The following is a 25,184-nucleotide window of genomic DNA, read 5'->3' on the forward strand; positions in this document are numbered from 1 at the left end:
TGACCCAGAGTTTGCCTCAGGATTATGTGGATTGAATACCTGTGGCCGGCTTTCTTGTTATTGCAAATGCTTCCCTCTTTAAATTAGTGTATATTAATGAGCCCCGTTTCCTTTACGTAACTTTTAGAAGTCTCCCCCCTTAAATGTTATCGTTTTCTCGTTAATTTAAATGGGCACGTTGTCCCTCGGAAGGCTACCCTATAACTGCCAGAGACTTCTATATCACTCACAATAAACTTGTGTTTCTGGAGTTTATCTGGAGAGAGTTCCGGGGGTCAACGCCCCCGCGGCCCGGTCTGTGACCAGGCCTCCTTAGGTCAGTGTCCCAGGATGCGACCCACACCAGTCGACTAACACCCAGGTACCCATTTTACTGATGGGGAACATAGACAACAGGTGGAAAGAAACACGTCCAATGTTTCTACTCTGGCTGGGAATCGAACCCAGGCCCTCACCGTGTGAAGCGAGAGCGTTAACCACCAGGCCACCAGAGCCCTGTAAAGTTATTGATGTCATAGCTGAATATGATCAAATTTTTTATTATTTCCAGGTTATTACAATATCAATGCTTGTGGGATTTTTCTAATGCTATAATATTCATCCTTCTGCCTGTGGGCATTGGTGTGCCTCGGGGCACTTCCGGTACCCTCCTCTCTCTCTCTCTCTCCCTCACTCAAGTGAGGACGGTCCTCTGGGAACGTACTTGCTTGGACATCCTCCTTTTTTCTGCAATTTTGCAAGCTCCTGACGTGTTGATTGCAACACGAAAGGCCTAGAGTTATCTACACCCTCCGTGGTTGTTTTGTGTGCATATATATATATATATATATATATATATATATATATATATATATATATATATATATATATATATATATATATATATATATATATATATATATATATATATATATATATATATAAAATATTTTTTTCACGAGTCCAGCCCCAAAAATCCGTCTTCTGGTCCTGGACCGGGCCACGGGGTGATGACTCACGAAACGTTCTCCAGGTATGTCTGGGATCCAACACTAATAAGCCAGTGGTGGCTTAATACAGGAGTCCAACACTAGTAAGCCAGTGGTGGCTTAATACAGGAGTCCAACACTAGTAAGCCAATGGTGGCTTTATCTCATAATTTGTCAAAAGAGTGAGGACTCTAGGAGGGGTGCGAGGTGCGAGAGTGTGTTTAGAGCTGCAGAAAGCTTTAGAAAGTGTTGAGGGTGTGTAAAAAGCTTCGTGTTTGGTAGAGAGTAGCATAAAGATGGCAAAAAAGTTGAGAGAGTTTTCCCTAGAATGGAGAAGAGGGTAGACAGAGAAGGGTGCAAGAATATCGAGCATATAAGGCGCAGTTTGAAAGGTTGTCTGAGCTGTCACGTGTCCACACTTCTAACAAGACTGAAATTATTTTTTTTTTTCTGGACACCCTACCTTGTTCTGGTCTTGTTTATTGGAACTTTGTTTTTGTGTGTTCGTTGCGTTCTCTCCCACGTCTTGTCTTTAGGTATTGTGTATGCTGTGACCATGGCTCCTCTAGGCCATCGATTCTCCAGTTATGTTAAGTTTAATTCTCTTAACCTGTAAGTTGCTTCCAATATTCTTTATTTTATTCTCCTTCTTTTCATCCTACTCTCTTAAGTTCCTTTCCTTAATTCTCACAGACGATAGTCCTTAGAGGGGTGGAAGGTGGGGAGAGAGACTTCCGCTTTACTATTCGTGGCTCATTCACTTACATAATACACGATAGTCCTTAAACTAGATAGAAATAGATAGTTTCTCTCGGTAGACAGCCTTGGTGTGGGTTTTCAAGTAATCTCGGTAGACAGCCTTGGTGTGGGCTTTCAAGTAATCTCGGTAGACAGCCTTGGTGTGGCTTTCAAGTAATCTCGGTAGACAGCCTTGGTGTGGGCTTTCAAGTAATCTCGGTAGACAGCCTTGGTGTGGCTTTCAAGTAATCTCGGTAGACAGCCTTGGTGTGGGTTTTCAAGTAATCTCGGTAGACAGCCTTGGTGTGGGTTTTCAAGTAATCTCGGTAGACAGCCTTGGTGTGGGTTTTCAAGTAATCTCGGTAGACAGCCTTGATGTGGGTTTTCAAGTAATCTCGGTAGACAGCCTTGATGTGGGTTTTCAAGTAATCTCCTATCATCCTCGTCCTCCTCCTCCTCTTCCTCTTCCTGTCAGGAAATATTGAAGGTTTTGCAGGTGCAACGAAGCAACACAGAAACAGACAATATTCTTTGCGACATTAAATGTCTAAAAAGAATAGCATGTAAACAGAAGAATAGGGATGGTGAGCGGCTCTCACTCTTCCTCCTGCACTGACGTGTGTATACTTACGATGATCGGATCGTAAGATCAACTGCTTGTAATAAGCACGAATGAAATGTTGCAGAATTAGGTACCTGCAACATCTTCAAGATTTTTCAAGACTAGGGTTCTGATCACCAAGGCTGAGGGACAGATTACTTCATCTTTTGTATATAGTTCTGTCTTCCAGCTAAGTCCTTGAATTTGTACTGATAAAGACACTGGTGGGCGAAACGTCACACATGTCTTAATTCTTCATCTTGTCGGTAATGTATACCATTGATGTGCAAATGAAGCTTGCAGAAATGTGTTTTTTATTGGGACGATGTTTCGTTCAGAGTAGAAGTATGTTAAGGCATCATAAAGGTAAATACAGAGCGAAACAGGACTTTATAAGGCTCTATACAGAACAGAACACGACCCGGTAAAGCTCTACTAAGCGAAAACGCTGTCTCAACGAAAGCTCGTTTATCGACGACTCTCGTTTATTGTGAAAATGAGGTCAAAGTAAATGTTCACACGAAAACATTGTAAAACGCAGTCGTTACTTACCTATGATAAACGACACTTTTTTTTTTTTTTTTTTTTGTATCCGCTTCCTTTCTGCTTAGCCATCATTGGGTTTTCCTGGGAGGGGAGAAGGATGGAGAGGAGGGAGATGATTGGGATTGTCAGTGAGGCTGTGAAATCTCTCGTCTGATTTTAGTAAGGCTGTGGGGACAGTCAGGATTTCGCTGTAGGGTTCAGTATCTGTTTCTGAAGGCACAGGTTTCTTGTTAGGGTGAGTAGGGAGTGTAAAATAGAGAAAGAGAGTGAGTGAAAGTGAGTGAAGACAACAGTAAGAGTGACAGAGGTTGAGGGAGATGGCAGGTGTTTGGTGGGGTCAGACGCAGGCAAAAGTAGGTTAGCAGGTGTTGAATGAGATACTGAGAGAGAGAGAGAGAGAGGGGAAGGGTAGGGAGATCGCAGATGAAATTAACAAAGCTTACTGCTATACAGGAGCTTCATCAAGTCACGTTTCGTCCTGTACGCAAATTCAACAAGCCATAACTTAACATAGCTCCCCACAGAGCGAGAAGTTGTCCCACTCTAAGTTTGTTCCGCATCCAGTCTTCCTCATGTTACATTATCAAGTTATGGGGTGGAAAGTTTGAAGCCAATCGGATGATAAACTCGTAAATTATTCTTAAAATAACAGCATTTCATTTTTCCCAAATATCTTCAAATAAAAAAATGGAAATCTGAGACTTGCTTAAGTCCAAACTTCTTCGCTGAGGAAGACTGACCAGCGATAAATCTTCAGAATCTTTTATATACGATTTGGGTACATAAATATATTTATAATAATGGCTTTATGGGTACGCAGATATCACCGGTACATATACAAATTACATATTTAACTTCAGATGGAGAAGAAGTCTTCCTCCGTAAGCCATGCGTTTCGTAAGAGGCGACTAAAGTGCCGGGAGCAAGGGGCTAGTAACCCCTTTTCCTATATAAATTACCAAATGTGTGTTAAAAATATGTAGATTTAACCTGAGATAAAATAGTTAGCTTAAATTTTGAGTTATGAGAAGCTTCATTCAGTTATGTAATGGAACACAGTTGTTCACGAACACGAAGACGAAACTACCTTTGAGATAAACACATCAGCAACTTAAAACTGACCGGAAGCTGTGTTCTTAAGCTGTTGCACAGTACGCAACAATTTCACGTTGATTTACTAGGTTAGAAAATTAACATATTTGCTCCTACGAAGCCTCAACGAAAAAGAGTTTTATCCATTTGATAAATCAGCCATTAACGTGTGTGTGTGTGTGTGTGTGTGTGTGTGTGTGTGTGTGTGTGTGTGTGTGTGTGTGCACGTGCGTGTTTATAGATAAAATTATACGTATTATTTTCAGAGATAAACATTACCAAGAAGAAATCATTTTAAAAGCTCATTTCACTGCCATTAGATGACTATGCGACGTATTTTAATGCTGTTGCGTGCTAGCCTGTTAGGTAAAACTATAATAAATAAAAGATTTGTGTCGAAAAGTAGGCATTTATGTAACTTACTGACGCAACACCTCTGTAACACCTGTCTATGTATTTTGAGCTATAACTACCGTACTTTCCGGCATATAAGGCGCACTTTTTCCCCACAAAATCTTGGAAAATCAGCCTGCGTCTTATATGCTCAAGGTCAAGGGTAGGTTTTGGGTTACACTTTAACAGTTGTTTACTAACGTCACGTTACAACTGATTGCAAACATTGTATCACTAACAGCCGACACTCGTGCGTCTTATATGCTAGAAGGTATGGTAATAAGAAAGAGTTCGTCACTCGGCGATACCTGAAATTGTGATGCCGATCAAAAAGTTGTAGAGCAATTTTGTAGAAATCACTTTTGGGTATTATCTATATAAAATTAATGCTGTATAGCCCTTGTGGCTTAGCGCTTCTTTTTGATTATAATAATATATAAAATTAAGCAGAGAGCACCCGTGCATGTCAATTTCTTAACAAACCTTCAGCTAGTATTAGTTGACCTGAGCTTGAAATTTGAAGATGATTGGATAAGTCGTTCTAATGTTATAAACGAAAACATAAGATGGAAAGAGAAAACTGCAGCTAACAGATGACCGGGTCCGGCATCAAGCCGTGGTGGTACTTAAGGCTTCACTCAACTCTGAAAATTTAACAAAAGTTAACAAAAACGAGTTTTTAGCATTTTTTTTTTCAAATTTATAATTTTATATTTTACACTGGCATTAGTTTTAAAAACTTTTACAATAACCGAAGAGAAAAAAGAAGCTTTTTACCACAGTAAGTCTGATAAAAAATTTGAAAGATTCAAAGTATTTTTTTCTAAATATTGCATTGATAATATAGTATTTGATCACACAAACTAAACTAAATGGGTTCTATCCTGGCTATAAGATGCATCAGCCATTAAATATTGAAACCGTTCAGATGGTGAATATATTTTGATTGTAATGATTAAACAGAAATCAGTTTTACACACAATACTCCCACAGACTTGAATTTTAATGAGTGTAAGAGTGAGGGATGAAGTAGAGGTGAGTAAAAGTGAAAGAGAAGTTAGTGGAGGACCTGGAGGAGGTGGAGATAATGGTGGAGGTGGAGGAGGAGCAGGAATAATAGAAGGAATAGGAGGAGGACACTGAAAGACAGCAGAGGATATGGAAGTCTACACTGAGGCTGTCTACTGAGGGGAACTGTCTACTGTTATCTAGATTAAGAACTATCGAGTGTTATCTAGATGCTGAGACGAGGATAGATAAGCAGAAGTCTCTAGGAGGAATAGTTAGTTTAATATGTTTATGTACTCTGTATCCATCCTGTGGGTGGTAGTCAAAAGATTACAGAGGTAAATAATGGGTCCAGGGACTGGGTCCCAAAGTTATGATAGCCGAACAAGGCACAAAGGCAATGAAGTCACAAGTTACAAAGGTAATAAATCACGCAAGTATTGGAGAAATAGGGGTAATATTTATAGCAGCAGGAGAAGGTAAATAGAATCAAGCATCAACAATTACATCGGATGATTTAACGTATTCATTGTGATGGAGATATCCTTGAAGATACGTCAACTTCTCGGCTTTCCCAGGAAGACATGTCAACTTAGCCCCTTGAAGACGTGTTAACCTCTCAGGTCTTCGAGGACATGTCATTATTTCAACTTTCCTGAACAATACTGCGCCACCTGCATCCTACCATATGACACACTTCCTTAAACCTGCTCACTTACTCTCTCTTATATAGTGTCATATTCCTGCTTGTAATAATAATAATAATAATAATAATAATAATAATAATAATAATAATAATATAACAATTAATAATAATATAATATAATATTATTAATTAATATTTTTATTATTTAATCCACAGACATACACACACACCTACACACATACACCTACACACATACACACATACATACACACACACACACCTACACACATACCTACACACACACACACCTACACACACACACAATCACACATACACACACACACACACAAACACACACACACACACACATACACAATCACATACCAACACACACACACACCTACACACACCTACACACACCTACACACACACACACACACACACACACACACACACACACAATCACACACCCACACACACACACACACACACACACAATCACACACACACACACATACACATACACAGACATACGTGAGGTTAAGCTGGAATAACAACATAACTTGAACGGTTCCTCGTCTAAAATCCTCACTTCACCAACAGACAATGAGAAAGCAAAACAGTGACAATTCAGGTCTGCAGTGAAAGAAAGTGCTTAACACAGGGGCTGTTAGCTGACACCAGCAGCACCCTCACCCTGGGTAACCTCTGCTCTAAGATTATGTACTAGAGCAGTGGTTACGACCGTGTAGTGGTTGGCGTGTATTTACCAGATGTTCCTGAACGAACGCTGATGGTATATAAAATACTCGACTTTGTAAACGAACACTGATGGTTTACAGTGAAGAGTCTCGTCATTGTAAAACTACACTGCGTTTCTATGGATAAAGTCTTGCACCATACATTACTCTAAGACGAGGTTTGATAAAGCTCATGGAGCAGGGAGAGAGAGGACCTAGTAGCTATCACTGAAGAGGCGGAGCCAGGAGCTGTGAATCGAGTACACTATATGCAGACCAGAAATAAACTGAGTAGGGCTCAGCAGCGTTATACTACATTAATAGAGGTTAAGTCGCTATCCTAGAATGGTGAGAGGTAATGTTAGACGCCTCGTTCATTCACATATTTGTTTGCAAACATGTACATTCACGTACATGAACACATGCATATTTGTCCACACAAATGACAGTTGACGTACGTACATATACACTCACGTACATGAACACATCCCCTCAAGGAAGGTTCCTTGACGCTGGTGACGGGCTCTTGATCTCTGAATTAAACCTGAATACCTTTCACATCCCCCACAGGCGCTGTATGATCCTACGGGTTTAGTGCTTTCCCATTGATTATAATAACATAAACACATACATGATTACACAAATTTGAACAGGAAGAGAAGGGCAGTAAGGAAGAAACTGAGGGTGAGGGGGGAGAGGAGGAGAAGAGAAAGGTGTAAATAAGAGAAAAATGTAGAAAGGGAGTAGGAAGAAATAGGGAGAAGCTTACCTACAATCAGATGATTTTGTGAGGTGGATAATAACCCATAATTTCATGAGAGGTGAGGAATGAAACAAAAATTGCGGCATTCTCATTAAGAGAAGGAATGTAAACACGTGAAGAATGAGAGACTTGTGAAACATTTGGGACTCTGTTACGGAAACGTTTCGCTTGGCTTCTTCAGTTCATTACAGATTACTGTGGTAGATGAGGAATATTCTGAGGAAATCTGTCCCTCAACCTGGAGTCGATGTGTTGAGTCTATCAGTCTTGAGAAAGATAACAGATTGTGCAAGGAGATTAATGGACTGATCACATCGACTCCATGCTGAGGGACTGATTACCTCAAACTATCCATCTTGCGCCATTCTTCTCTCTGATGGACTGAAGAAACCACTGGCTGGCGAAAAGTTTCCGTTGTAGGGATTCCCAAACGCTGCGCAAGTGTCTCAGTCTTCAACTTACGATTTTCTAACCTAATCACATCACAAACGTAAACATTCCCTTTGTGAGATACAAGTTGTGGCGTCCCACAAATCCCTCAGAGACTGGGACAGAGACACAGAGAAAGAGACAGAGACAAAGACAAAGGCTTTGTAAGGTGATACCCAAATAATGTTTCGGATTCAGGAACACATAATAGAGGTGTGTTAGGGATGTGTTCCTCAGGTCAGTGACAGGAAGACGGACGAGGCGCTACATAACCCGCCAGTTCTAGTCTCCTCTAAATTACATAGTATTTAGTTTTTTGGAGAGGTAATTCTGAGTGTTCTAGCTAGGGGCTATTTCTGAGTTCACGAACGAACCTTAGGATAACGGTATAAAGGAGAAAGGGATATATATATATTTTTTTATTATCACACCGGCCGATTCCCACCAAGGCAGGGTGGCCCGAAAAAGAAAAACTTTCACCATCATTCACTCCATCACTGTCTTGCCAGAAGGGTGCTTTACACTACAGTTTTTAAACTGCAACATTAACACCCCTCCTTCAGAGTGCAGGCACTGTACTTCCCATCTCCAGGACTCAAGTCCGGCCTGCCGGTTTCCCTGAATCCCTTCATAAATGTTACTTTGCTCACACTCCAACAGCACGTCAAGTATTAAAAACCATTTGTCTCCATTCACTCCTATCAAACACGCTCACGCATGCCTGCTGGAAGTCCAAGCCCCTCGCACACAAAACCTCCTGTACCCCCTCCCTCCAACCCTTCCTAGGCCGACCCCTACCCCGCCTTCCTTCCACTACAGACTGATACACTCTTGAAGTCATTCTGTTTCGCTCCATTCTCTCTACATGTCCGAACCACCTCAACAACCCTTCCTCAGCCCTCTGGACAACAGTTTTGGTAATCCCGCACCTCCTCCTAACTTCCAAACTACGAATTCTCTGCATTATATTCACACCACACATTGCCCTCAGACATGACATCTCCACTGCCTCCAGCCTTCTCCTCGCTGCAACATTCATCACCCACGCTTCACACCCATATAAGAGCGTTGGTAAAACTATACTCTCATACATTCCCCTCTTTGCCTCCAAGGACAAAGTTCTTTGTCTCCACAGACTCCTAAGTGCACCACTCACTCTTTTTCCCTCATCAATTCTATGATTCACCTCATCTTTCATAGACCCATCCGCTGACACGTCCACTCCCAAATATCTGAATACGTTCACCTCCTCCATACTCTCTCCCTCCAATCTGATATTCAATCTTTCATCACCTAATCTTTTTGTTATCCTCATAACCTTACTCTTTCCTGTATTCACCTTTAATTTTCTTCTTTTGCACACCCTACCAAATTCATCCACCAATCTCTGCAACTTCTCTTCAGAATCTCCCAAGAGCACAGTGTCATCGGCAAAGAGCAGCTGTGACAACTCCCACTTTGTGTGTGATTCTTTATCTTTTAACTCCACGCCTCTTGCCAAGACCCTCGCATTTACTTCTCTTACAACCCCATCTATAAATATATTAAACAACCACGGTGACATCACACATCCTTGTCTAAGGCCTACTTTTACTGGGAAAAAATTTCCCTCTTTCCTACATACTCTAACTTGAGCCTCACTATCCTCGTAAAAACTCTTCACTGCTTTCAGTAACCTACCTCCTACACCATACACTTGCAACATCTGCCACATTGCCCCCCTATCCACCCTGTCATACGCCTTTTCCAAATCCATAAATGCCACAAAGACCTCTTTAGCCTTATCTAAATACTGTTCACTTATATGTTTCACTGTAAACACCTGGTCCACACACCCCCTACCTTTCCTAAAGCCTCCTTGTTCATCTGCTATCCTATTCTCCGTCTTACTCTTAATTCTTTCAATTATAACTCTACCATACACTTTACCAGGTACACTCAACAGACTTATCCCCCTATAATTTTTGCACTCTCTTTTATCCCCTTTGCCTTTATACAAAGGAACTATGCATGCTCTCTGCCAATCCCTAGGTACCTTACCCTCTTCCATACATTTATTAAATAATTGCACCAACCACTCCAAAACTATATCCCCACCTGCTTTTAACATTTCTATCTTTATCCCATCAATCCCGGCTGCCTTACCCCCTTTCATTTTACCTACTGCCTCACGAACTTCCCCCACACTCACAACTGGCTCTTCCTCACTCCTACAAGATGTTATTCCTCCTTGCCCTATACACGAAATCACAGCTTCCCTATCTTCATCAACATTTAACAATTCCTCAAAATATTCCTTCCATCTTCCCAATACCTCTACCTCTCCATTTAATAACTCTCCTCTCCTATTTTTAACTGACAAATCCATTTGTTCTCTAGGCTTTCTTAACTTGTTAATCTCACTCCAAAACTTTTTCTTATTTTCAACAAAATTTGTTGATAACATCTCACCCACTCTCTCATTTGCTCTCTTTTTACATTGCTTCACCACTCTCTTAACTTCTCTCTTTTTCTCCATATACTCTTCCCTCCTTGCATCACTTCTACTTTGTAAAAACTTCTCATATGCTAACTTTTTCTCCCTTACTACTCTCTTTACATCATCATTCCACCAATCGCTCCTCTTCCCTCCTGCACCCACTTTCCTGTAACCACAAACTTCTGCTGAACACTCTAACACTACATTTTTAAACCTACCCCATACCTCTTCGACCCCATTGCCTATGCTCTCATTAGCCCATCTATCCTCCAATAGCTGTTTATATCTTACCCTAACTGCCTCCTCTTTTAGTTTATAAACCTTCACCTCTCTCTTCCCTGATGCTTCTATTCTCCTTGTATCCCATCTACCTTTTACTCCCAGTGTAGCTACAACTAGAAAGTGATCTGATATATCTGTGGCCCCTCTATAAACATGTACATCCTGAAGTCTACTCAACAGTCTTTTATCTACCAATACATAATCCAACAAACTACTGTCATTTCGCCCTACATCATATCGTGTATACTTATTTATCCTCTTTTTCTTAAAATATGTATTACCTATAACTAAACCCCTTTCTATACAAAGTTCAATCAAAGGGCTCCCATTATCATTTACACCTGGCACCCCAAACTTACCTACCACACCCTCTCTAAAAGTTTCTCCTACTTTAGCATTCAAGTCCCCTACCACAATTACTCTCTCACTTGGTTCAAAGGCTCCTATACATTCACTTAACATCTCCCAAAATCTCTCTCTCTCCTCTGCATTCCTCTCTTCTCCAGGTGCATACACGCTTATTATGACCCACTTCTCGCATCCAACCTTTACTTTAATCCACATAATTCTTGAATTTACACATTCATATTCTCTTTTCTCCTTCCATAACTGATCATTTAACATTACTGCTACCCCTTCCTTTGCTCTAACTCTCTCAGATACTCCAGATTTAATCCCATTTATTTCCCCCCACTGAAACTCTCCTACCCCCTTCAGCTTTGTTTCGCTTAGGGCCAGGACATCCAACTTCTTTTCATTCATAACATCAGCAATCATCTGTTTCTTGTCATCCGCACTACATCCACGCACATTTAAGCAACCCAGTTTTATAAAGTTTTTCTTCTTCTCTTTTTTAGTAATTGTATACAGGAGAAGGGGTTACTAGCCCATTGCTCCCGGCATTTTAGTCGCCTCATACGACACGCATGGCTTACGGAGGAAAGATTCTTTTCCACTTCCCCATGGACAATAGAAGAAATAAAAAAGAACAAGAGCTATTTAGAAAAAGGAGAAAAACCTAGATGTATGTATATATATATATGCATGTGCGTGTCTGTGAAGTGTGACCAAAGTGTAAGTAGGAGTAGCAAGATATCCCTGTTATCTTAGCGTGTTTATGAGACAGAAAAAGAAACCAGCAATCCTACCATCATGCAAAACAGTTACAGGTTTTTGTTTCACAGTCATCTGGCAGGACGGTAGTACTTCCCTGGGTGGTTGCTGTCTACCAACCTACTACCTTATATATATATATATATATATATATATATATATATATATATATATATATATATATATATATATATATATATATATATATATTTATATATATTGAGATGGACAGAGAATAAATCTAGGTAAACATATTTGCTCATACTAAGGAATTCCTCCCAGAGGGCTTTTGATCCAAGGACCTGAAGGTGCCTCTTCCATTTCCACGGATCAAACCTAATTAACTCTCAGTTCCCTACATGCTGTATGATCCCTACGGGTTTGCCTCTACCACAAAAAAAAATAAATGTGTATTTCTAACGCACATTTCTAAATGTAATCCATTCCGACATTCGTTAAGGTAATTACAGGTATGTAATTACCTTCCCCGAGGAGGGTAATTAATGTATCACGGAAAGAAGCGTTTAATTATCTTAATGAGGCTTCAGTAATTAGGGTAATTGAGATTGATTAATGGATGAGTTAACTGATTAGTTGATCTGAGTGAGGGATTGGTTAGTGGATGATTTCACTGATTAGTTGATCTGAGTGAGGGATTTATTAGTGGATGAGTTGACTGATTAGTTGATCTGAGTGAGGGATTGGTTAGTGGATGAGTTCACTGATTAGTTGATCTGAGTGAGGGATTTATTAGTGGATGAGTTGACTGATTAGTTGATCTGAGTGAGGGATTTATTAGTGGATGAGTTGACTGATTAGTTGATCTGAGTGAGGGATTGGTTAGTGGATGAGTTCACTGATTAGTTGATCTGAGTGAGGGATTGATTAGTGGATGAGTTCACTGATTAGTTGATCTGAGTGAGGGATTGATTAGTGGATGAGTTGACTGATTAGTTGATCTGATTAGTGGATGAGTTGACTGATTTGTTGAGTGATAAGAGAAAGAATTTTCAAACAGAGTAACTGATAAATGATTTTTTATTTGAATTAGTTAAGATGAAGTTCCTGAATAGATGAGTTGACTGGATTATTAATAAATTGATGGGGGAACTAAAATAAAATTAAATTAGTTGACAAATACAGACTGAATATACAGGTTAATAAATGTGTATGTATCCACCTAGTTGTGGTTGCAGGGGTCGATTCATAGCTCCTGGTCCCGCCTCTTCCCTGGTCGCTACTAGGTTCATTCCTAGCTCCATGAGCTTCATCATACCTCTTCTTAAAGTTATGTATCGATTCTGTCTACATCATTCTCCAGACTATTCCACTTCCTGACAATTGTGTGTGTGTGTGTGTGTGTGTGTGTGTGTGTGTGTGTGTGTGTGTGTGTGTGTGTGTGTGTACGTTAATATAATGTGAATCACAACATCATAAATCGTCCGTCATTGTAACTCTGAACCTTCATGGTTAACCAACTCCAACTTTCCATTGTATTAATGATCTTTATCAAGAAATACTGACAGAAAATATCTCAAACAATATCATATTACTCTCCTCCACTGTTTAACATTATACCTTAACATTATATCAGGGACAACCCTGAGTTTTCCCTGAAGCAAGTTTATTCTTTTCTCTGAAGTTGAGGGTCCCCAACAAAGTTCCAGAGGTGGTACCTTCCTATATACATATACATATATATATATATATATATATATATATATATATATATATATATATATATATATATATATATATATATATATATATATATATATATATATATATATATATATATATATATATATATATATATATATATATATATATATATATATATATATATATATATGCAAAACAACCACTCTGAAAGAATAGAGAAATTCCAAGCGCTTTCGTGATTACTCACATTATCAAGGAACTATGAAAGTAAAGCATCCAAGGAAGCTATATAAGGGGTCTGGCCAACACCTCACTATCAGATCCCACAACGGTTAAACACCTGACGCGCGCCGACCCAACTTGGATAGGTCCCTTGCACAACTCACCCCACAAACTATTCTACCCAAGAAAATTTAAAAATTATTTGTCCAGTGTATTATTAAATTCTTCCCAAATTCTATTAATTATAAATGGATCTAATTTATATAAATGTTTTTGAGAGCTTTACGAATTTGTAGTCCTGAGTTCATAGATGAGGAAATATCCAAAATTTATGAAATAGGTAATGATTTAAAATACCCAAGAAATGTAATTGATAAATCTTTTAAAGTTGCTAGAAATACTTTTTACAATCCATAAAGGGACAACCAGCCTTATTCAACTAAAAATATGTTGGTTCTCCCTTACCATGAAAACTTGGTTGATATGCCTTCTCTTCTTGATACAGTAAAAAAAACTTTTGATAAAGAATTCCCCCCAAAATGCTGATGGATGTGTCTATAAGATTCCTTGTAAAATTTGCGATAAAGTTTATTACGGTCAAACTGGTAAAAATCTCGAACTAAGATTAAAACAACATAAATATAGCATTAGAACTGGACAAGATTCCAATGCTCTATTTATTCATGTAAGAGATTTTAACCATCCAATTGATTTTCAAAAAGTTGAGAAAGTAGTATCAAGCAAGTCCATGGTCGACAGGAATATAATTGAATCTTGTTTCATAAAAAGCAGTTTTGACAATAATATGAATATTTCCTTTGGTTTATATAAATTAGATCCATTTATAATTAATAGAATTTGGGAAGAATTTAATAATACACTGGACAAATAATTTTTAAATTTTCTTGGGTAGAATAGTTTGTGGGGTGAGTTGTGCAAGGGACCTATCCAAGTTGGGTCGGCGCGCGTCAGGTGTTTAACCGTTGTGGGATCTGATAGTGAGGTGTTGGCCAGACCCCTTATATAGCTTCCTTGTATGCTTTACTTTCATAGTTCCTTGATAATGTGAGTAGTCACGAAAGCGCTTGGAATTTCTCTATTCTTTCAGAGTGGTTGTTTTGCATATTCTGAAATCACCTGTTTACTGTGATCTTATTGCATATATATATATATATATATATATATATATATGTCGTGCCGAATAGGCAGAACTTGCGATCTTGGCTTAAATAGCAACGCTCATCTTGCCATATAGGACAAGTGAAAATTTGTGTATGCAATAATTTCGCCAAAATCATTCTGAACCTAACGAAAAAAATATATTTCACTGTGTTTGTTTAGTATTAAATTACTGTAAACAAATCTGAAATATATTTAGTTGGGTTAGGCAAAAATAAATTGCTCTTGTTATAATAAGGTTAGGTAAGTTTTCTAAGTTCCATTTGGTGCAAAATTAAAAATTTTAACATCAACATTAATGAAAAAAATATATCTTTAAACGTATAAGAGAAAATTTCAGAAAGGACTTAATTTTAAATGAGTTCTTGCTAATTGACCAGTTTTACATATTCGGCACGACATATATATATATATATATATATATATATATATATATATATATATATATATATATATATATATATATATATATATATATATATATATATATACATATATATATATATATATATATATATATATATATATATATATATATATATATATATATATATATATATATATATACATATATATATATATATACATATATATATATATATATATATATATATATATATATATATATATATATATATATATATATATATATATATATATATATATATATATATATATAATCTTTGTACATATAACATTACTAAGCACTTACTGTGAAATGAGTGTTATGGTAAGATATCAAGTCAATATTCATGTTAGATGTGAGATGATGAGAGGTGTAAGTTTTGTAGTGTGTGTTATATCTCTGAAACTGTCTGCCCCTCAGTTTTATGTTGAGTAATTGACTGCAATTTATTCCAATGATGAGTCGGACATCAGTTTGTAGGAATAACTTCTGAGGGATGATGGGGTGTGTTTTTTTCTTTGATTATAGGGATTTTTATGTGGTTATACAGCGTCAGGTTAGCGCGAAGTAGGTACCCTGACCGGGGATCGAACTCTGGTGCCTCCGGTTGTCAGCCTGTTGTTCTGTTGTAGAACTAGCAGTCACTTCTTCAGAGGAGATTTACTCTCCATTTTTACTCAAGATCGTTAAACCCGTAAGGATCATACAGCGCCTGGGAAGGATGGGAGATAATTAGGTTTGATCCGAGTAAGAGGAGAGTGTTTCCAATATCTTCGATCTAATTCCCTAACAAGCACCGAGCCATAGTTATATTTTAATAATGATATTAGTGATGTTATACAAAAGTGTGAAAAATGTGTGTGTGTGTATGTGTGTGCTCATCTAAGTGTGGTTGTTAGGTAAGACACATATGCAACTTTAAGGGTGATGGACTGATTACATCGTCTTCAAGTATCTTCTGCTTCTATCAACTTTTCTGTACTCGACTGAAGAAGCCTACTGTGTAGGCGAAACGTTTCGAAATAAAGATACCTAACTGTTGCATATGTGTCTTACCTAACAATCTGTCGGTATTTTATACCATTTTAATGTTCATTCTGTCAGACACTGCAACACAAGGGTATCTTGGTACAGACCATCTACTTCGACAACCTCTACTAGTGAGAACGGCTGGGTTTGAGAGGGACCTGCCCTCCCAAAGCAACCTACGTCTCACCTCCTGGCACTATATAAGGCCCCATTCTGTCACTTCAACTTCATATTGTTTCAGACAACGGAACAATGCTCTTCTCCAGACTGAGGGACTGACCACCTCAAAACTTTAAGGGTGATGGACTGATTACATCGTCTTCAAGTATCTTCTGCTTCTATCAACTTTTCTGTACTCGACTGAAGAAGCCTACTGTGTAGGCGAAACGTTTCGAAATAAAGATACCTAACTGTTGCATATGTGTTTTACCTAACAATCTGTCGGTATTTTATACCATTATAAGTGTGGTTGCAGGGGTCGATTCACAGCTCCTGGCCCCGCCTCTTCACTGGTCGCTACAAGGCCCACTCTCCCTGCTCCACGAGCTTTATCATACGTGTGTGTGTGTGGGGGGGGGTACTCAGGGTTTCCTGTGAGTGTGAGGGAGCTGCCTGCCTCCCCTGTAGCCTGCAGTGCATCACCAGCAGGCAACGATCAACCACAAAATAAGTTAGTTCCATCCTATCGTTACGCTGTATAAGGATCGTCATCAACACTACTTGTAATCCAAATTCCTCGTTCTTAATTCAACTTACAACTTGTACGTGTTTACAAAGGTATATAATTTTTTTCTTGATGTAATGCCCAGAATGCAAGGTGTCTGTATGACATCTTTCCAAAAAATTAAAAATTTTGATACTGCCTGAAAAGCAAAATACATTTTTACAGTTTACCTGAAAAGTACAAAGTCTAGGTATTGATAAAAATGTGTCTGTGTGTGTGTTTTGCCCACACTCTCCTCTTACCATAGACGAGCCTGGCCCAAGGCCGGGCTCTGCCAGTAGAAAACTCTGACAACCCTACCAAGAGTATATCAAAGGTGTATCAAAGGTGTATCAAAGGTGTATCAAAGGTGTATCAAAGGTATATCAAAGGTGTATCAAAGGTGTATCAAAGGTATATCAAAGGTATATCAAAGGTGTATCAAAGGTGTATCAAAGATGTATCAAAGGTATATCAAAGGTATATCAAAGGTGTATCAAAGGTGTATCAAAGGTGTATCAAAGGTGTATCAAAGGTATATCAAAGGTGTATCAAAGGTGTATCAAAGGTATATCAAAGGTATATCAAAGCTGTATCAAAGGTGTATCAAAGATGTATCAAAGGTATATCAAAGGTATATCAAAGGTGTATCAAAGGTATATCAAAGGTGTATCAAAGGTATATCAAAGGTGTATCAAAGGTATATCAAAGGTGTATCAAAGGTATATCAAAGGTGTATCAAAGGTATATCAAAGGTGTATCAAAGGTATATCAAAGGTGTATCAAAGGTATATCAAAGGTGTATCAAAGGTATATCAAAGGTATATCAAAGGTATATCAAAGCTGTATCAAAGGTGTATCAAAGATGTATCAAAGGTATATCAAAGGTATATCAAAGGTGTATCAAAGGTATATCAAAGGTGTATCAAAGGTATATCAAAGGTGTATCAAAGGTATATCAAAGGTGTATCAAAGGTATATCAAAGGTGTATCAAAGGTATATCAAAGGTGTATCAAAGGTATATCAAAGGTGTATCAAAGGTGTATCAAAGGTGTATCAAAGGTATATCAAAGGTATATCAAAGGTGTATCAAAGGTATATCAAAGGTGTATCAAAGGTATATCAAAGGTGTATCAAAGGTGTATCAAAGGTGTATCAAAGGTATATCAAAGGTGTATCAAAGGTATATCAAAGGTATATCAAAGGTGTATCAAAGGTATATCAAAGGTGTATCAAAGGTATATCAAAGGTGTATCAAAGGTATATCAAAGGTATATCAAAGGTGTATCAAAGGTGTATCAAAGGTATATCAAAGGTGTATCAAAGGTATATCAAAGGTGTATCAAAGGTATATCAAAGGTGTATCAAAGGTGTATCAAAGGTATATCAAAGGTGTATCAAAGGTATATCAAAGGTGTATCAAAGGTATATCAAAGGTGTATCAAAGGTATATCAAAGGTGTATCAAAGGTGTATCAAAGGTATACCAAAGGAATATACTGTAAATCCTTTTTGTAAAGAAATATGTGTATCGTCTTTAAGTTATATATATATATATATATATATATATATATATATATATATATATATATATATATATATATATATATATATATATATATATATATTGAAAATGGCAGGGTTTTGGTGGGGAGGGGGGAAGAAATAGACTAATTTTACGATAGACTGAGAGGTTTGAGTTAGCTAATGGAACTCTAATTTAGACTCACAGGTAAAATCTTATTCGGTTGCAGAGTCAATTTAGATCAATTTAGTTCAACTTGTGAGAGAAAAAATGAGCGAGAAGAGTCCACGATGGCTTGATTATTATGATTATTATTAATTATTATTATTTACATAATTATGTGAGGGGGTTCAACAGCGCAGTTTACATTAAACTAGAAAGTTTTTTCTTACTGGTGTGTTTTTGCACAAGACTTGTGGTTGTGGGTGTGGTTGTGGGTGTGGTTGTGGGTGTGGTTGTGGGTGTGGTTGTGGGTGTGGTTGTGGTCGTGGGTGGTGTGGTTGTGGGTGGTGTGGTTGTGGGTGGTGTGGTTTTGGGTGTGGTTGTGGGTGGTGTGGTTGTGGGTGGTGTGGTTGTGGTGTGGTTGTGGGTGGTGTGGTTGTGGGTGGTGTGGTTGTGGGTGGTGTGGTTGTGGGTGGTGTGGTTGTGGGTGGTGTGGTTGTGGGTGGTGTGGTTGTAGGTGGTTGTGGGTGTGGTTGTAGGTGGTGTGGTTGTAGATGGCGTAGTGGTACCTGGCATGGTGGTACTTAGCATAGTGGTACCTGGCATAGTGGTACATGGTGTAGTGGTACCTGGCATAGTGATACATGGTGTAGTAGTACCTGGCATAGTTGTACCTGGCGTAATGGTACATGGCAGAGTAGTACCTGTCAGTGGTACCTGGTGTAGTGGTACCTGGCATAGTGATACCTGGCTTAGTGGTACATAGCATAGCTGTACCTGGCATAATGGTACCTGATGTAGTGGTACCTACTATTAAGTCTTCAACATGTACACAATAATAACGTTCTCTCAGACACCTATTTTCTTCCTACCAATGGAAGAAGGTGCAGAAGAGGTAAATACAAACTTTACTGTTTACCAGACCTTGGATCCCCTGGCTTGTGTTCTGCCAGCCCAGTCAGGGTTAGTCACGGTCTTCCATGCTTATTTAGCTATATTAGGGCCTTTGCGATATTCAGGGTTTTCCTTATTTACCGATATTCAGGGTCTTTCCTTCTTATTTAGCGATATTTAGGGCCTTATTTAGCGATATCCTATTTTTTCCTATTTTCGTATTTTATTTCAAGGTAATATTTAGGCTGCTAGTAAGAATAGTCCAATAAAAAGAGTCAAAAAGCCACAAATTGGAAATACAACCTGGACGACGTCTCGGTCTATTATCAAATCACTTGAAAATGGTCCAGAAGGAATCGAAATGTCTAGTTTCGTCACAGTTTTAGCAGTTTAATCATTTTACTGGGATGTTCACAAGGCAGGTCCTTGTATATAGGGCAGGTCCTTGTATACAAGGCAGGTCTTTATGAATACAAGGCAGGTATACAGATCAATCAACCACAGGAGGCTGATTGCTGATTGCTTTGTATATTTCAACCCCCTTCTGGAATCCTTTTCAGATCTGCTGAAGAGGATCCCAGAAGGGCGTCGAAATATACAGATCATTCAACCTCTGTTTGTCTCCATGTTGGCTATCATTAAGTAACAACAATAATAATCTTTATAACTTTAAGTACATGATACAGCTTATACATTTACGGCATTGTGGCTGAAGGCCAGAGTTTTTTGTTGCGATTTTCTGTTACTGACTCCATTATCCTCCTCAGGTGACGACAGATGTGAGCAACGAGCTGCGGTGTGATGTGTGCGGGCGAGAGTTCGACCGCCGGTCAAGGCTGGACGCTCACTACAAGACCCACACGGGTGAGAGGCCTTTCTCCTGTCCGTTCTGCGGCAAGAGCTTCGCCTCGAAAGGCAACTGCAACACCCACATGCGCGTTCACACCCGTGAGCGACCTTATCAGTGTCCACATTGCGAGAAGCGGTTCTCCCAACACGGCCAACTCGTTATACACATACGGCGACACACGGGAGAGAAGCCGTACGTGTGTACACATTGCAATAAAGGCTTCACCTGCTCCAAAGTGCTGAAAATTCACGTGAGGACGCATACGGGTGAGAAGCCTTTCCAGTGCGAGCACTGTCAGAAGGGATTTGCTGCTTATGCTAATCTAGTCGTCCATCGAAGGATACACACGCGGGAGCGGCCGTATGCGTGTCACTTGTGTGGCCGAGCCTTTGAACACTCTGGTAACCTGAGCCGCCACGTCCGGGTTCACAGAGTTGATAGCGGCGTCCGCTGCATCCCGTGTGGCCAAGTTTTTTCCTGTGATAAGGACCTCGTCAACCACACGGCGCAGCATCATCCTAACGAATACGCTCGCGAGGACGAGGCCGACTTGGAGGCTTCGCTGGTTTCCGAACCCTCCACCATCAACCTAAAAGATTTAGAGCAGTTCCAGCCTCCAACAGGTTTTCATTGTGGTTTACCCCCTCCAAGTGAACCGCAGCTTACTATTCTGACACCTTTGGAGCCGGCAGCTGCTATCGAAACCGTCCCTACAGCACCGCCCCCAGAAGCCGAAGAAGAGCCGGCGCTAACTGGGACTTGCATCGTTGTGAGCGACTCCGAGGACTCTGGTCGTGAGTCAGGAGGTAGCACAGGCTATGTTACGTCTCCTGATCAGGTCTTCGACCGAGGAACTCACCAGTCACCGGAAACCAACACGAAAGCGGACGAGACAGCAGTAACCATCGCAGAATCTACAGTACCAGTGCGATTGTCCTCCCCAGTGTCCCAGCAGGAGGTATTAAGAGAAACGAACACACAGATGACTTACGAAACACCAACACCAGCCCCAGTCTTCAGAATGCCCCCAAAGAAACAACAGTACCCGGGAGGGGGTCGATCTACGTTGAGTGTCCTGAGAGCAGCGCTCTCGTCTCAGCGGCTTCAAGCACCCACTCCAGGTTCCCTGGTAGTAAGTCAACCGGCACCACAGCAACTGTCAACTATTTCCTCCCCATCTATCACACTTCCATCCGAGCCTATCTTCCAGCCCGAGACCAGTGGACCCAACTCTCCGCACTTGAACATCCATCAGCTATCTCTTGGCCACCATACTGGACCTGGTAGCCATATATCCCCAGCGGGTCTGGGAACTGGACCTTTTCTCCGGCCATACCCATGCAACCATCCCCCAGGACCCGAACCACAGATTCCAACGGCAGACTCTAACGGCACAAGTTCCTCACTGCACTACCGGTCAATCTCAACCCCACACTCGTCTTCCACCGTCGATACCAACCCACTAGATCTATCTCAACCTCCTGTAAGTCACGGCTACAACAACCCTGTTACGACGGAAAGTTTACCTCTTAACCTGTGTCAGAGACTAGGAGGAAGTCCTGTTGAATCATATCCGGGGAGTTATGTTGCTCCCCAGACCTCTCCTTCCTCCCATCATCTTATGACACCCCACTCTAACCACCTTCTAGCGCCCGCTCTTCCTTCCTCACCCCCGCAGAGATCTAATATTCTAAGAAGGAAGTCTGCCGATGTAGGTCACTCTGATTTCAAAAGAAATAAATCACGTAAGGTAGCGCCTCCTCCTCTAATCCCCATCCATACTCCGGAAAAGCCGGCAGCAAGCGTTGCAACCTCTTGTCATCCGCAACTACCGCCACCACCACCTCATCCACCCCCACTATTACCACCACTACCACTTCCCACACCACCTCAATTACCACCACAATCAACTCCCCAGCAACCAATACTACCACCTTTGCCTGCTTCCAGCATACCATCCTTCACTCACCATCTCTGCACTACTATCAACACACACACACACACGACACCTATCCAGGCCGTTCCTATAGTAGTCACTCCTATCCACACTAAAACCATCCCCACCCTCCCTACCCCACCCTCCAGCACCACTTCTCTCCCCGTCCGACCCAACCCAATCCCTCCACCGTGCTCCAAAGTCGAAAATCCTGACATCATCATAGAAACCGACCCATCGAAGGACAAACTCACTCTCCTCGGGAATCCGGTTCCTCTAGGAGCATCCTGCCTATCAGACCCTTACCTAGGCGCCCCCTCGCCCCTAGAAAGCATCAGGGAAAACATACAGAGATCCCTGATGTCCCTGATGCCAGGGGAACACGAGGCAGCCGGATTTAAGAGGAAGGTAGAAACTGCTCTTGTTGTCCTGGTCGGCGAGGCACCTATGAGGCAGCTTGGATACCCTGAGAAGACCGCTGAGCAGGTAAGAACTACACACAAGGGCTTTACATCCAAGTAAATGGAGCTACCCTCTCCCTTGGATCAAACCTAACTTCCTCCCTGTAAGTTCAGTGCTCCGTTAACGTTGGGCTTCAGAAATAATAATGAGAACAATAAAGTATTGTGATTTATTGTTCAGTTATACACAGTAATTAAATTATTATTATTATTATAATTATTATTATTCATTTAAAGCGCTAATGCCGTAAGGGTCAAAGAGCACCTGGAAAATGGGAAGTAATCACATTTGATTCAAGGAAGGGAAGGCTAGCTCCAATTCCTTTGAGCAAGAGACCTATATATATGCAATCTCGAACGAGCAATTAAATATGCAAAATAACTACAGGGAGTTGAATGATAACTCAGGCTTTTCGTGTTGCAATAATCACAACAGGATGTGTTGATTGCAACACGAAGACCTAGAGCTACCATTCAACTCCTCTGGTGGATATCTTTGTGTGTGTGTGTGTGTGTATCAAAGTACCACGTAGAAACAGGCAGGTATGTACATATGAAGATCACAACCACCAGGACTGTCCCACTACAGGGAGGCGGACGAGGCTCCTAAGTGATGCTCTTATCAAATCAGCCACAAATGCCACATAAGCTGGGCAGCCTGGTTCACAAGCCATGTTCCCAGCCCGGGCACATCAGTGAGCCTCTAGCATAGATTCAACCTATTTCAGTCTTCTCCTGTATGTTCTGACCTCACAAACTATTTTTTTTTATCAGGAGACTGAAATTTCTTGAATTCATGCTTAAGGCTCACTGACGTGCCCGGGCTGGGAAGAAACATGGCTTGTGAAGGCTGCCCAGCTTTTGAGGCATTTGTGGCCGAGTGGATAAAAACGTCACTTGGGAACCTAGTCAGTCTCCTTGTAGTGGGACAGTCCTGCTGACTGCGATCTTTCTCTGTATGTGTGGGGAGGGGGACATAATTAAGGCTTGGATTTAAAATAATCTAAGACAGAATTAATATTCTTAGCTTGTAAATAATCTAAAGTAGAATAATTGTGCTTATCGTTAACCAGATTATTTACAAGCTAAAAGTTACCATAAGTCATATACAAGTTAACAGCTCTTACCCTGTAGATAATCTAAGTTATTGTAACAACTCTTAGTCTGCCAGTTAATGACGAGGGACCCATGCTAACCTCCCTATGGTGTATAAATATACAGTACCTTGTTGGACGACTTATATTTTATCAGAGGCGTAATAGAAAAATATTGACCTGTTCTCCAGAAGGTCATGAGCCTCAATATTCATAATGCACACGTGTACACTGAACACTGACTCCTTGTTCTTTCGTTCAACAGGTGCTGATCACCATCTTAGACATGGCTGGTAAGACTCCATGTGCGGACGTGCGTGTTGACGAACTTCAGAGGCTCAAGGTGAATATGCGCAAGTTCCTGGAATATGGCTTCCCCTCCAGGACGAGCTGGGAGGAACTGGGCTGGAACGGTAAATCCATCGAAAACATCATGGAAAACATCGTCTCCTGGATCTCCCGAAGACACACAGTCGATCTCAAGCTCTTTGGCGGAGGCCAGCTCATAGGAGAGGGTGGAGGAGGTGGAAGCGGCCTCCTAGCGGCTAATGGAGCAACTGGAATTGTCCCAGCTAGTGACACTGATGATTTTAAACATAATGGAACACCCCTGAAGGCGTCTTAATGATGATTTGAGGAATACTGGATCCTCTAGAAGGTATGAAGAGAGTCGAAGGTTACATCTTAGCCGTCGTCCTCCTGTGAATACTGTGTACAAATATTTATGGTATTTATTTGGATCTGTATAAACTATATGAACGATAGTTGTAGTTTTAATACCAGAGTTACCCCTGGATACAAGGAAACAGTAGATCCAAATATAACTCTGTTGATCTGTGATAAATTCTACACTTTTGCAACATCTGGATATATTTACCTGTAGACGTTTCGCCATCTAGTGGCTTTATCAGTACAGTACATGATCATAATAAAATTGTTTTAACACGCTGGCCGTCTCCCACCGAGGAAGGGTGACCCGAAATAGAAACACAATATTATTCACACTATAGCTTGACAAAAGCGTGGAAGATGAGGTAATCTGTCCCTAAGCCCAGGAGCAGATGCTGAGTGGAAGATGAGGTAATCTGTCCCTAAGCACAGGAGCAGATGCTGAGTGGAAGATGAGGTAATCTGTCCCTAAGCACAGGAGCAGATGCTGATTGGAAGAGGAGGTAATCTGTCCCTAAGCACAGGAGCAGATGCTGATTGGAAGATGAGGTAATCTGTCCCTAAGCACAGGAGCAGATGCTGATTGGAAGAGGA

General features: G+C 40.4%; 1 protein-coding gene across 1 annotated transcript in view; it reads left to right on the plus strand.

Moving 5' to 3' along the window:
• LOC128703140 (uncharacterized) overlaps positions 1-24,675 on the plus strand; it is an 83,383-nt gene extending 58,708 nt beyond the window's left edge. Inside the window, exons 2-3 of the mRNA XM_053797694.2 lie at positions 20,348-22,852; positions 24,187-24,675. Coding sequence (XP_053653669.2) covers positions 20,348-22,852; positions 24,187-24,546 — 2,865 coding nt within the window. The 3' untranslated portion in view covers positions 24,547-24,675. The remainder of the gene's footprint in view (positions 1-20,347; positions 22,853-24,186) is intronic.
• Positions 24,676-25,184: the final 509 nt, after the last annotated feature.

Source organism: Cherax quadricarinatus, chromosome 85, assembly GCF_038502225.1.
Source record: "Cherax quadricarinatus isolate ZL_2023a chromosome 85, ASM3850222v1, whole genome shotgun sequence".
Taxonomy (NCBI): Eukaryota; Metazoa; Arthropoda; class Malacostraca; order Decapoda; family Parastacidae; genus Cherax; species Cherax quadricarinatus.